At 39.1% G+C, this 13,637-nt stretch overlaps 1 protein-coding gene across 1 annotated transcript in view; it reads right to left on the reverse strand.

Moving 5' to 3' along the window:
• Nucleotides 1-2,564: 2,564 nt before the first annotated feature.
• LOC141957671 (spermatogenesis-associated protein 7 homolog) overlaps nt 2,565-13,637 on the reverse strand; it is a 38,642-nt gene continuing 27,569 nt past the window's right edge. Inside the window, exons 9-10 of the mRNA XM_074899573.1 lie at nt 13,269-13,326; nt 2,565-2,690 (exon numbers count right to left, since the gene is read on the reverse strand). Coding sequence (XP_074755674.1) covers nt 2,565-2,690; nt 13,269-13,326 — 184 coding nt within the window. The remainder of the gene's footprint in view (nt 2,691-13,268; nt 13,327-13,637) is intronic.

Below are 13,637 nucleotides of genomic sequence, written 5' to 3' on the forward strand. Positions count from 1 at the left end.
CCCAGATATAAGGTGCATTCGGTGCACACAACCAGTGCACTGTGTCTTGGTATCCCTTCTTCCAGAAGGAATAACATTGTGAAAAGCAGGGTGAGACCTGATCCAAACAAACCCAGGGAGGCCTGTCTGTTTTCCCTAAAACTAAGCATCTGCCAGTTCATCTTTTTGCACTTCCCAGTATGCTCTGGCTTTGACCATAGCTGAAGTTCTTACAACATTAATCTTCACCTCTGCAAAATGGCCCTTGGCCAGCCAGTAATCCTCAGGAAGCTGGGCGTGGGCACTCTTATCTGGCCAGGAAGGACACTATAGCAACAAACTGTGTTTGCTCTACCAGTAATGGCTGTCTGCTGATTCTCTGCAGGTCACCCTTCACCTTGACAATGCCTGGCCTTAAATGTGTTGCTTTAGATGAAAATTGTTGCAGGCTTGTACCTGATGTAATGAGAGTGGATATGTTAGAGAAATGGTCAGGTATCAAAAAAAAAAATTCTGCATAGAGCACCCTGAGTTAGCCCCTTTTCATTCAAGAAAAATCCTATTTGAGATCCCAAAGGAAGATAACTCACCTGGATGTAGCATTTAAGATTCTGATATCATTAGTATCAGAAAATAACCCCATCTAGTTCATGATAGTGCACTTGAATTTAGGATGATTAATTACACAAGATCACCACAACAAGCTTGTACTTGTGGATTTCAAAGGTCTAACTGGGTTTGCTCAGTAGCACAGAACGATTCTGTGCAAGAAAAAAGGATGACATCAACTAAATCATTCATTACCCAACAACAGAAATTACTTTCCAATAATTCTTATTACTTGTGCTTGCTGACTCAGGCCGGGTACTAGGAAAATCAAGCTACTATACGTGAGCAGTAGTGCCTTAAGACTCCAAGTTGCACAGCAGAGAGGCTTTTTCACGTCATTCTTCTATCAGAAAGATGTGGTTTCTCCTTTCAGCAAAGGTGGGTAATGATGTGTTCTACTCTTTGAAAAAGATTCCTTAACTTAAAATAAGACCATACTTTCGTTCCAAGTTGAACTTTCAAAGTATAACAATTGCTTCTCTAATGAAGCTTGAAGTCAGTTAGTTTTACAGTCAAAGTGGAGTGGTTTTTGTCTATTTACATATATATACACACCATTATTCTGCCTTCCTTACACATTGTCTGTTAGAACACAGTTTATGAGAATAAATAATCTGCTCACCAGTCTAACAAAGATTTTTAAAGAAGTTCAGCATTTGTCTTGAGTCTGAAAAGAATAATCCATACAGTTCAGAAGAACAAAAACTTTATATACAAGATACCCTTCAGTAACTAGATATATCTGTGGTTGGGGTTGGATCAGTAGATCTTGTGACTTTTTCTTAAACATCTCTAGTTGTTAACTCAAGTATTTAGGTAATTAAAACAATCCTTGTGGCACGATGCCTAGAGGCATCTTCCAGGAAGACTGAAAGAGGCCCATCTTAAAGGATGCATTTTGATTGCCTCATCTTCTGTCAGTATATCAGCAAAGCTGCTCATAAAAGCTAAATTATCTCTGATAAGGTTTTGTATCTTCAAATTATTTTAAGATCACATGTGGAATTGTAGCAATTAAAAAAAAAATAACTTTCTTAAGTAGAAGCATGGATGTGAAAACACACTGGTAGTAGATGATAGAAAAAAACCAAAAACTGGTGTGTTTTATTTGTCTCAGTAATTGTTTTTCTATTTTAATCTGATGCCTTGAAAAGTGTCCCACTTGGAGGAGAGTGTGGAAAAAACATCTATCTTTAGAAAGCTGTCTAATCTTAACCAGACAAATTTAAACATGTTACAATGAAGTAAGTAAATATCATCACTAAAAGAAAAGATTGAGACTTTAGTAATTACATATTTTCCCACTTGGCCATGTTTGTATTTTATAAACCTTTAGATTTCAGTAAGTGTGAAATGTTTGCATTTTGAAAGATTACAATGCCTGTTATTTTTCAGTAATGAGTATGTATTGTAGTAGTAGTTAATCTTAGCTTTTTTGTGTAGGGGATAATATAGGTTAAGATTATCAAGAGTTCTTAAATTACATAGATTAATACCTCAGTCACTTGAAAATGGGACTTAATATTCTACATCCCATTGCAAACTGATGTGACTTCAGGTCAATTCATAAAGGGTTTTGAAAGCTGTATTGAAAACTTAATTTCCAACCTATATGTAAATCAAGCATGCAGCAGGAAAAAAATCAAAATGCCTCATCAGAATTCCTAGTAGGGGGATTGCACAGGATGTGTTTTGTCGGTGTCAGCTATCTGTAACAAATGAAAGACATTTGTATCTGGCTTTCTATTCTGATTGTGAAGGTCCCTGTAAAAATGTCTTTGGTGCTCTGGTATTGTTCTTCTCATGCTAACCTGATTGTTGCCATAGTGATACTGTGTTACATCCCTGGAAGATGCATTAGTTGGATCTGTTCTTCATTTTCCTGTTTGCCCAAGGTTTACATTGTAATTGCTGTAAAATCTAGTTTGCTGTCCTAAATAATTTTGAACGCTCTCCGAAATGCCCAGAGTTGTAAGTTAAAAGCATGTGGCCAGAATGCTGGCGTCCTTTTGCCGTGCGCCCTTACAGCTGATGGAAGGGTCTGGTTGGTTTGTGATGTTCAGCTCTTTCTTCAGGCTTTGAACTATTCTTCTCCTTTTTACCTAGTAAAAGAAATGGAGTCACGAAAGGAGATGTTTGGCTGTTGCTCTTCCAGGATTATTATTAAGGGCCAGTGTTTAAACAGATCTCTCGTATCTCACAATTTAAAATGTCCCTCAGATCAGATCCTGCCCTGACTTCAGGAGCCCACTGGAGAGATGATCAGGAGTTCCCCAAGCCCTGAGGGTGGGAACAGCACCACAGTGGCAGGCCTGAGACACCCCTGTGCTTCTCATGACAGCCACAGTCTAATCAACTACCATTTGGGTAGAGTTTGTACCATTTTTTAAAAAACTAATCCTTAGTAGAAGAAATGTCATTTATTGAACATGAGCCAGTGCTACTTTCTCAAGCATCAGCCTCCAGAAGCTGCTCTGCAATTTCATTGCAGTTTCACTCCTGGGTACAGTGCTGCTCTCGCTAATGTTTGTTGGCTCACACAGGATCACTCAGTCTGCCAGTCCGGTAATGACCAGCGTGAGGGAAGGATGGAGCTGAAAGAAGAAACACATTCTTTCTACCCAGCTTTCTAATTTTGTTGTTGTGCCCTACAATTGATGCAAATTAATATACTTGAAATAGAGGAAGAAAATACCAGGCAGAGCTGTGGTGAATCCTAATCTGTATAGTCTCAGGTTTGCATATTGGACAATAATCCTATAGTGCTCTAAAACCTGAGCAGTGACAGAGGAAAGAGCAACAGACATCTAATGGGGATTTTCATTGCAAATGAGTTCCTTCTAGACAGGAAAATATAGCTGAACAATGTAAACACTGTACTGTAGGGAAACCAGTGTCACTCCATGGCCCAGGTTGCACCTCTGTGGTGAGAACACTCTGAATTTGTCCCAGAACTGGTTTCAGCTTCCTGATCCTTGTCCATGGCTTCTGAGAGTTCAGCTGTTTAACCCTTACAATGACTTCACCTCCCTCTGCTGTTGCTGCCTTATCATAAATAACCACAAATTAGGCTGCCAGTGATTTTCTGCAGAGAACAGTAACTGAAAACGTCTGTCTGAACTTTCTAAAGATGTTGACAACTGAATACATGGTGGACTACTGTGAAAGCAGGTTGCAATAGCGGTATTCAAAAGCAATGTTGTGGATTTGTTTAAAATACTGACTAATATATCTATAGTTCCAGTGACAGGAGATAGGCATATTTCTTTTGTTACATATATGTGTGTTTGCATATTCTCTGGCATACAGGCACACCCAAACACTCATTTCAGTGTAGAGTTTAGAAACTATATGGAACTTAGAAAAACAGGATGTAGCTATAAAATAGCTAAATCTGCTTAGTATTATGCATTGTTTTATTTGTCTTCCTGGAAGCTTTTTCAACAGCAGACAAATCATAATCTCTATTGACAATCCAGTTGTTGAAATACTTAGGTGAGTGCACTGTTGATTGATGGGTGCACAGAAAAATCAGCTGCTTTCTGTATTTTGCTTTCCTGCTACTGCACTTCATAAATTAAACGATGAAAGCTTAGTGAGAATCCGCTCTCAGTACTGGGTGGTGTTTCAGAGTTCCTCTATTTAGAAGGTCTGCTGAGTACCACGTGAAATACAGTGTAAATGCATTTGATATTTTGAAGGAAGATTGCCTTTTTCACAAGTCTGTGTATCCACATCAGATTACTGATGGGTTTGTGGTTTTTTTTCAGAGACAAAGCAGGGGAGTGGAAAATTATTAATTGTGGTTGGGAACTGCTTTGATTTTTTTCATTCTGAAGGGAAGTGTTCTGTATTCTTTTGATCCTGTGCTAAAAAATAATCTGTTTTCGATACTGTTGTTGATATTGAAAGATATGTGTGGCTTTAGTCATTGTCTGGCACTAAGCGACTAAAGATTTTAGTTCTGAGGAGCATAGCTTGGATCCTTTTTAATTAATTTAGATTCAGATTGTGAAGGCTAAAAGTAGTAATGGGGATGACTGATACTTCATCCTTTTGGATTTTTTTCTCGTCAATTTCTTGGGAGCAGTTACAGAGGGAAAGAATCTGTTCTGTGATTCCCAGATCTCCTACTTGCTTAACTGCTTTTTTAACTTGGTTAACTGCTCTTTTACCTCTCTTTTTATTTAAGTGTTCAGTGTCTGGCTCCTGATATTAACTTCAGATCAACAAATCTTCTGCTGATACAGGCTGTTACATGTGGAAGTATTATTTTATATCCAAGAATCTAAATAATAATCTCCCATTAACTGCACATCCCCTTACACTGGGTTTTTTAGTATGAATGGGAAGGGTACCAAATGATTGGTTTGTTCAGGTGTCTCAATCCCCATTGCTGGCTTCTTTAACACAGCAGCACGTTGCCTGTGTTGTAAGCATCATTTTAATTTGCTAAAATAACATGGAAAAAATGGAAGTTTAGTGAATCAAGTGCAGGAAAGAATAAAGCCTTGAAAGTTCTGTCAGAGCTTCCAAAATGTAGATAAATTAGTGGGAAGAGTTCACATTGTGTGGCTACAGCTTAGAACTAAAAAGTGGGAAAACTAAGTACTTGTCTTTAGAGCAAAGCTGATGCTTTGCAAAAACACAGTCAACCTAACCTGTTGCAGGAATAGCCATCTTCCATACCGTGTGAACTGGTAAAGGGTTGTACTGTGTTCTGGTGAAATCTAACAAAGAAGAGCAAGTGTTAATGAAGATTTCTTCCCCACATTTCTTATATCTCCTCACCAGCAGAGTAAAGTGTGGGATTTTAGTCATTTTAAAGGCAAATCTCCCAGTTTCAGCCACCACAGTTGCTATTTCTGCTTTGCTGCCTAGGGTACATTGTAAAAATGTTGATGGGAACGTAAATGATTGCTGGCTTGCTTGCAGCGGGCAGGAGGATTCCACAAATTCACATCGTCCCTGTGGTACACTGGAGATACTTCTGTAAATTCAGTAATGCAGCTGTGATTATTCTTCTCCTCGCCTCTCAATTAACCAGTACAGCACATATTGTTCCCTGTCAAATATCTTACTTTGTCAGATGGCAGAGAGCAGTGTTGTTCTCTTTTCAAATTGCTGGTTTGATTTCTGGCAGTACTTGATTGCTTTAAATTGTGCTTTCTGCATCCATTTTCCTCAATACTTAATTAACTGGAGAAAAAGACTGAAATGAGGTTTCAGTTAAGTAGGTGTTTCACTTTTGTCCCCACTATCCTCATTCATTTATTTCCTCTAGCTTACTCAAGTAGTCTCAGAGACTTTACCTTTCATTTGCAAGAAATTTTGCACTCCAAATTATCTCTCTTCTTATTATTATGCATTATTATTAAATGCATCCCATGCTGGGAAGAAGCACAGAGGAAAGAGTGCAGAAGAGGTGGTGAAAAGCCATCCAATATCAAACCAAAGCTGCAGTGAATGTAGGTAAGCAAAACACAGCTGGTCATTTGAAAAGACTCTGCAAACCAGCCATGGCAAAAGGCCATATGCCTGAAACAGTGCTGCACTAACGGCACGAGAGTTGAGTTAGGAGTCACAGCACATTACAGGAACATTCTTGGAACTTTGCAGTGAAGAGTTTAGTTTTAACACTGCAACTGCAGTTTCCATCTATGTTAAATACCAGATAAAGTCAAGAGCAAGTACTTCTTTACAAGATTGCAGCTATTACATCACTAGCAATGCTTGAGCAACACCTGGGGTACTGGAATGTCTTTAGGCATCTACAGTGCAGGTAACTGCTTGAAAGCACTTGTCTCTCATCCTTATCCCCTTTCTCTCTGTGTGACCTGTTCTGTCGTAAGTGCCTGTGGGAAGAGCCTGCATGCAGTTAGCTACCATGGAGCAGAGCTCCATGAAACACATTGTATAAGGTAGCAGCAAATTTACATTTTCTTTGTAAGAATAATGTGGAAGACTGCTACTAAATCATAGCCTAGGACTCCATATAGTCTAAAGATATGCCTACCACGTACACAGGTTCCTTAGAGGTGAGACACCAACTTGAAGTTCCAGAAATGATTGTAGCAAAACAGACTTTTTAAAAAAATGTTTTCTTGTGACCACATGTGTCTGTCGTATTTCAGCCTTACAAAAAGAGCCAAGACCACCTGAGCTAAATACATCAGTGATCCAGTATAATCATAACGGGAGATGGGAAGATAGACTGAGGTTTGGATGACAGCTAATTAGTAAGCAGTCAAAAAGTTCACCTGCCTTAAAAAATACAAGAGTAGATTCTGAATGTCAGTTGACTCTAGAATGGACTGAGAGCACCTGACCAGTGTGATTTGACTCATTCAAGACTGAGAAAATTATTAATATTACAGTAAGAATGAATCAAGTGGAAAATGGATTATGGGCTAGCATCCCCATGGAATTTTGCTTTATTAAGAGATAATAATCATGATGGCCTCTCTTTGTTCTGTGAAAGAAGATCTGTGGGTATTAATGACAAAAAAATGGAGTCTAGATAGAAAGGGAAAAAGGATGGGCAGATTCTGAGGAACTTACTGGGAAAATATTGAAACTCTATTTCAATGTGAAGGTCTTTATGACGGGCATTTAATCTTAAGCACTTTAACAGAAAATTAGTTGTTCTTGTTGAAACATACTAAGGACACTGGTTAATCTACTCTCCGTGAGCTTGGAAACACATAATATCCAGTGCTTCAAAAGCACTTTTTTCACTTTTCTAGCACAGCATACTACATGTTCAGAAAATATGGAGCAATCCAAACTCTTTGTGACAGAGATCCAATGGATTTCTCTGTGCATGTGCTTTGTCAAACTGACAGGTGAAATTTGTAGTCTTCAGTGTCAAGGGTTTCCTTTTTCTTTTGAGTTTATGGCCTTGACAGACATTAAGAAATGCCCAAGTACAGTGAAAGAGCAACTTTGAAACCTCTTTAATGGCTCCAAAGCAATTCTTATAATAATTTCTGAACTAATCTAAAAGTTATAAAAACCTTTACACAAGGCTGCTCTTTGTAAATATTATAAGGTAATTTTATATCTTCTGTGTTCTGTTTTGCTGAGTTGACTACTAAAGTGAACCTTCAACAAAACAGAAGAATCCGGTACAGCAGCCAAGGCTACAGAAGGCTGAGGACTGTGAGATCTTGTAGCCAGGCCTGCACAGTGCTGAGCCAGCAGATTTGATCCTGTGTTTGAACTATGTGAATGTCACCTTTTCCTCTCTTGCCCTCTAGATCTCATTTTGAAGCTTGCTGACATGTAACTAAAGCATGGTCTGGATTAGGCTTGGTTTCAGTGGCTAAAGTGATTGAAGCTGTCAGTGACAGAGGTGTGAAGATTCTATTGCACACATGTCCTGTGGCTGTGAGATGGACCATGTTTACACGATACTCATCCATTCATATTTTCCAACTGCCTTCATTTATGAAAACCCTTGTTTACATAGGTAGATATCTGTGTATGTGAAAAAACTGGTATTTGCCAGTGTGCACACACATTTGACTATGCATATGAAATGGAAAGAGCTGGAGCAACATTTCTGTATACTCATCTATGCAGTATACACTGCCAGAGCAGGCAGTGAAATCAGTATGTCCAGTTGAAACTTCAGAAGAAATTTAAGAAATTGAAATGAAACTATTCATGCTGGAATTTCTAAAAAAATGAGCCATGCTACTTTGCCAAAATAGAAGAATCCTACTTTAAGTCCCACGCAGAAGAGAACTTGTTTCACAGGACATTTCCCCTTCTGCCTGTGATGGGGCCACTGGGTCAGTACTGGTTTGGAAGAAAGTTTCCACATACCAGATCACTGACATTTTCTGTTGTGAGAAGAATAAACTTGGGTCCTGTGCTCATCTCAGAGCAGTCATTTTGATTTTTACTGGTTTACTTTTAAAACTTTCCCATGTGCAGCATCTAATTATGGTACATTACAAAAATCTGTATTTAAATGGTAACACTGCACAGTGCTGAAAGGGACTGTTGGTAAATTGCTTATTCACTTTGATGATTAAGCCAATAATTATTGCATTAGCCTCCTAAACCACACGCTTCTGCTGATATATCTCCTCCTAAGGCAATCCCATGAGACATGATGGGCTAAGTAGAAAGGGTATGGCACTTGAAGAAGGAAACAAGGAACATGTAGGAGATAGTACCAGGGATTAAGTGGAGATTGATTTCTCCCATGTCTGCTTCAGTGTGACTCAGGATAGTGGTTGGGTGCGGTACATCAAAAATGTTTTTTTGTGCAAATGATTTTTTTACCTTGGATATATAAAAATAGACTTTTCCATTACTGGCTATGACACTTCCCAATGACCCAATGACACTTCCTGCCAGGTCTTATCACTGAGGCTATGCTCACATGGTAATCAAAGTAAATAATTTTATTTGGTTGAGTAAAATGGCCTTTTAGCTTCCACACCACTGTGGCATTCAGCTGTCTATGCTGTTCTAGGTTCCAGTCCTGAAATAATTTGATAACACTGCTGGATGCCATTTTTCAGCTGTATTTCACCTCCCCCTCACCTGAGGTAAATCTTTTGGTATCTTTACACTGCATTTTTTTGAGACTGAATGCTTTATGAGCCTCCTAAAAGCAAAGGCATAAAATAAGTGTAAGATACTACTTTGTGTCTTCAGGAGCTTTTGGCTTTATATGATAAAATTCCAGGAAATAAGTTATTTGGAACAGTTTGCTCACTGGAAGACAGACGGGTACCGGATCCTGCACCCCTGCAGGTGCTGTGTTAGCTTCCCATTAATTTCCTGAAATGATGTACTTACAGACCCATTTCAGTGGCTTTCAAGCCCAGGAGTGACATTTTTTCTAGGCTCCTAGATTCTAAGAGCTACTCTTTTATCTGTATCTCTTAGCAAGAACCAGCAGGTTTTTTTGCTTTTTACGGAAATATTTTTTATGGGGATGATGGCTGCTTGAATTGTATCTGAGTATGGATCAGGTTCTGAGACCACTATTCTGCAGCTGAAATATCATCCTTGCATTTCTAAAGGTATAAAACTGCCTGATGTGACTAGATAAAAAATGCTTTACAATCTTTCCTGAGTGGAGACCATTTCATTGTTACAGAAAATGGGAGAACCTGTGTGCTCTGTGAAAATTTGTTAGAAAAACTCTCCAATTTCTTAATAAGTGTGCTAAAAAAATTATTGTTCTAAAACATAAAAAAACCCAAAGTTTCAACCTCAAGGGCTGGGTAAGTGAAAAGAACCCTCAGCTGAAGATTTCTAAGCAGACCACAGAACGCAGTCTGCAGAGGTAGTAAAACAGTGTGAACAGCAGAAATAAATCTTGGTGGGAGGACTGACTAGTGCATGCTTTCTCTGAGGGCACACTATTTGAAATTGCGTGTTCCAAAGCAAAGAAAATTGTTCCTTGGACGTATCTTGAGGAACCAGATTGAAAATTGCCTTGAGCTGGAGTCCAGTAAAAGAACTGCCCTCTGTGCCCCACTTCACACCAATAACTATGCTATGTAGGTACCCAGAGAATAACATGAAAGGTGAAGGTGCTAGTCACTTTTAAAAGGCTCTTGGTTTTGAGGCACTGTCCTTCTTCCTTCCATATGTTTCCTATATTTTTTCTACTTTTTCTACACTCTCTCCTTCCCTGCTATACAGTTACCTTTTTTTTTTTTTTTTTTTCCCCCTAACAAAATGAGGCAATTAATTGCTTTATTCTTCCCCTCAGTCACGATGTAACATCCCATTGAGCGTGTAACCTTCTCCCTGGAAGAACAATGGTGCTACTCTCTTTCTCAAAGCTGGAGAAGAGGCTACAGGTACTACAGCCATGAATTCCCTGGTAAGTGGTGAAGACTGCTTGGCTGTGATGCATGGCCAAACAAGGACAGTGGGTCAGGCAATGCAGCTGTATGCGTTTAAACATCCTCATGAAGCATGGACTGGCAGTAGACCAGCGTGGAGGTTGTTTAAGGAACAAATCTCAGACGCTATGCTGGAGTAAGTGCCAGCAGGAACTTGGAGAGGGGTGTGGGTTTCGGATAACAAGTACACAGAAGAGCAGAGTCCAGAGAAGGAAGCACCCAAATAACAAGTTGGCAGGCATCCAGCAGGGGTAATAAAAAAAAAACCACTGCAAAGGCCTTGACAAATGTTTCCATCTCCTTATTTTGTCTGGTCCAAAAAACAGTGATAGTGAATAAAAAGAGTGGTCTGACAACAAAGTAAGAGAGAAAAATACATTTTTGTAGGACAAAAAGTCCACTCACTGTAATTCCTTTCCATCCACTGGCCAATTCACTTTTAAAAGTCTCAAAGTGACTCAGCTTACATTACTTCTCTTGTGAGAACTGTGCCTGTTCTAATAAATGTCATTGCCCACAAGCTTCTCCTGGTGTAGGTTGTGCTTGAACTTCTCATTTAATCTTTCCAAAGAACACTTCTTTCTCCCATGCATGCTACATCCTTCTAATATATAGGGGCAGTTTTGGTCTTTTTCCTTCCATCGTTGCATGACTAAACATGGGAATATGTGGTTTAAAAAATTCTTTAGTTCTGTTCTTGACCAATTAATTTTATTCTTCTTTTCCGAGTTTCTTTAAAGTCATCAGTATTTTTGGTAGAGGAAAACACCATGCTTAAGCTTGACTCAGGTGCAGAACAATGTTACTAGATATCCAACATGTTGCAACAGCATATAGTAAAGATCCACTACTGTTTACAAACTCATCCTTCTGGAAGGAATCAGGTACCTTCAGTTTCCTATTAAGGGATTCTCAGCTATATCTCTAAGACACTCAGAGCCTTGCAAGAGCTGACCTTACAAACAGGCTCAGCATCCTCTAGTCATAATGCAAATTACATATTGTCTCAAATTGCGGTGCCGTTGTTGATTTTTTTCTCACAAAACCAACTTAAAATTCACTAATTTCAGCTCTGATTGTTCCTCAAACACTTTTGCCACCTACTGACTGTCACTCAGACCAGCATCTAAACATACCGAAACACCATCTCTCTCCTGATTGTGGCACTTTGAAAGACAAAAATAACCTTCTGCATTCTAATTATTTTGTAATTCCTTTGATTGTTATTTATCATCGTGCAAAGCATATGTGTAACTCCCACATGCCTAGTGTTGAAGAAAATACAATACTAAATGGCAGTATTACAAATTTGCAGAAACACATAAGCAAAGGTAGCCCATTTAAAAGCCACATTATGCAGTTCCTCAGAAATGTTCCCACCTGAATCTGGTGAGGCAACATGAGTTTTAGAATGCAAAGTCCAAACCTCTGACCATGAATGCTCTGGATCACCAGACCAAATTAAATGCCTTCTTGTATAGAGGCCTTTAAAGTCATATCTAGAGGAGGACTCAAGCATCAAATCCCTCTCAAGGCTAGAAAGCAGCCTCGCTCCCTGCAGGACAGGGGAGATGTGTGGGATGAAAGAGCCCCACAACCCAAGCCCTGTGCACTGGGCAGGGACCCTCCAACAAGCAGTTGGCAGGCAATGTAAGTGGAAGACTGTGACTAAACTCTTGCACCCTCTGGAGCTCACAGTTCTGCTCCAGGCCCTTAGCAATGTGTTTTTCTTTCATTTTTCTTTAACGGAGACTGCAAAGAAGAAAGAATTCATATTTCACAGTTACTGGCAAGGAAGACAACTTAGTGCCTTTTAAACAAGTGCTGCAACCTCAGTTTATAGTGCTAGTGTCACCCATTTTGCTCCTACTATCTAACCTAGAGGAACTAGTTCAAAAGCCCAGTTGAATCATCTGCTCATGAGGTGTCCTGTTGGATTTGAGTGTCCCCAGCTTGGGGAAGGCATTGGAATCTGCCTACCTCATTTCATGGGCAATGCTTCAGCCAATCTGGGATAACAGCAAAGATAACTATACTGCTAATACCATCTTTTCTGTGAATGACTTAAAAGCAAACCAGTGTGTTCTTTCCGATTTTTCAAAGGGCAGTTATGAGCTCTGTTCTCAGGAGATGGCTCTAAGAATGGGATTAGAACAGGCAGAGGTGCTTTTGCTCATCCTAAACAAGATCCCAGATTTGCAGAGGAGAGACAGGACTGTGGCTAGGTATTCGTCCCTGGCATTCATATTGTCTCTCCCCAGGCTGCTTCCCTCTCAGCATGTGGGATGTTCAGATAAGCATTTTGAGGTGTGTAATTCTCAGCAGACACCACTTGGGGAACCTTAATGTTGAACTTTTTTTTTTTTAATATTGAGCTTTATGTTCTGCTCTGGTGACCAAATGTGTAAAAGCAAACTACTAAAACCCAATCTTCTTACTGGATCTAGTCACAGCCTACAAGTCTCTCTTGCTGGTCTACTCCAGAAAATAGCGGTCACAGCAAAAAAGTGCAGCAACAAACGTTCTTTGTAAACAGGTTTTATGTAATTAAAGCCATTCTGCATGCTAAGTACATTATCTGTCTTTTAGAAACCTTATTAGAATAATACACGAAAAGGTAAGAAAAATCTCTTTACCAGTCCATGGAAAACACCCTTACTGCTGCTTTTATAGAAGCAGTTTTTCCTCGCCTTGTATTTAAATTGTGTAGCATGCAATAGGACATAAATTGTTGCTCAGCCTTGATATACAACATTTCTACTGGAGGTGACAGAATATTTAATAATAGATGTTTTTGCTCACCTCATCAAGGTTATGCCTCTTACTTTTAATGTGCATTTGAAATACATCTTCTAATGCCCTTAAAAAAAAAATAAAAAGGAACATCAGTGCAAAAAGAAAAAAAAGACTGTTCAGAGGCCATATCTTTCCAAATAAAAAATACCACTCAGCCTGTCTTTCAGACCACTTAAAGTACATCCCAACTTTTCACTTTTGTTCCATGTCCTCCCCATCCCTAACATCCCTGTAAATGGATTCAAAAATAAATCCTTAAATATTTTAAGGCTGTTGAATATTCTTATTCCAGGTGCATGCAGTTTGGCAGGGACTGTGCCAGGGACAGTCTTTCACGTATATAATTCCAATTTGTTCTTCCACAATTAACATAAA

Source organism: Athene noctua, chromosome 1 (genome assembly GCF_965140245.1).
Source record: "Athene noctua chromosome 1, bAthNoc1.hap1.1, whole genome shotgun sequence".
In the NCBI taxonomy this organism is placed as follows: Eukaryota; Metazoa; Chordata; class Aves; order Strigiformes; family Strigidae; genus Athene; species Athene noctua.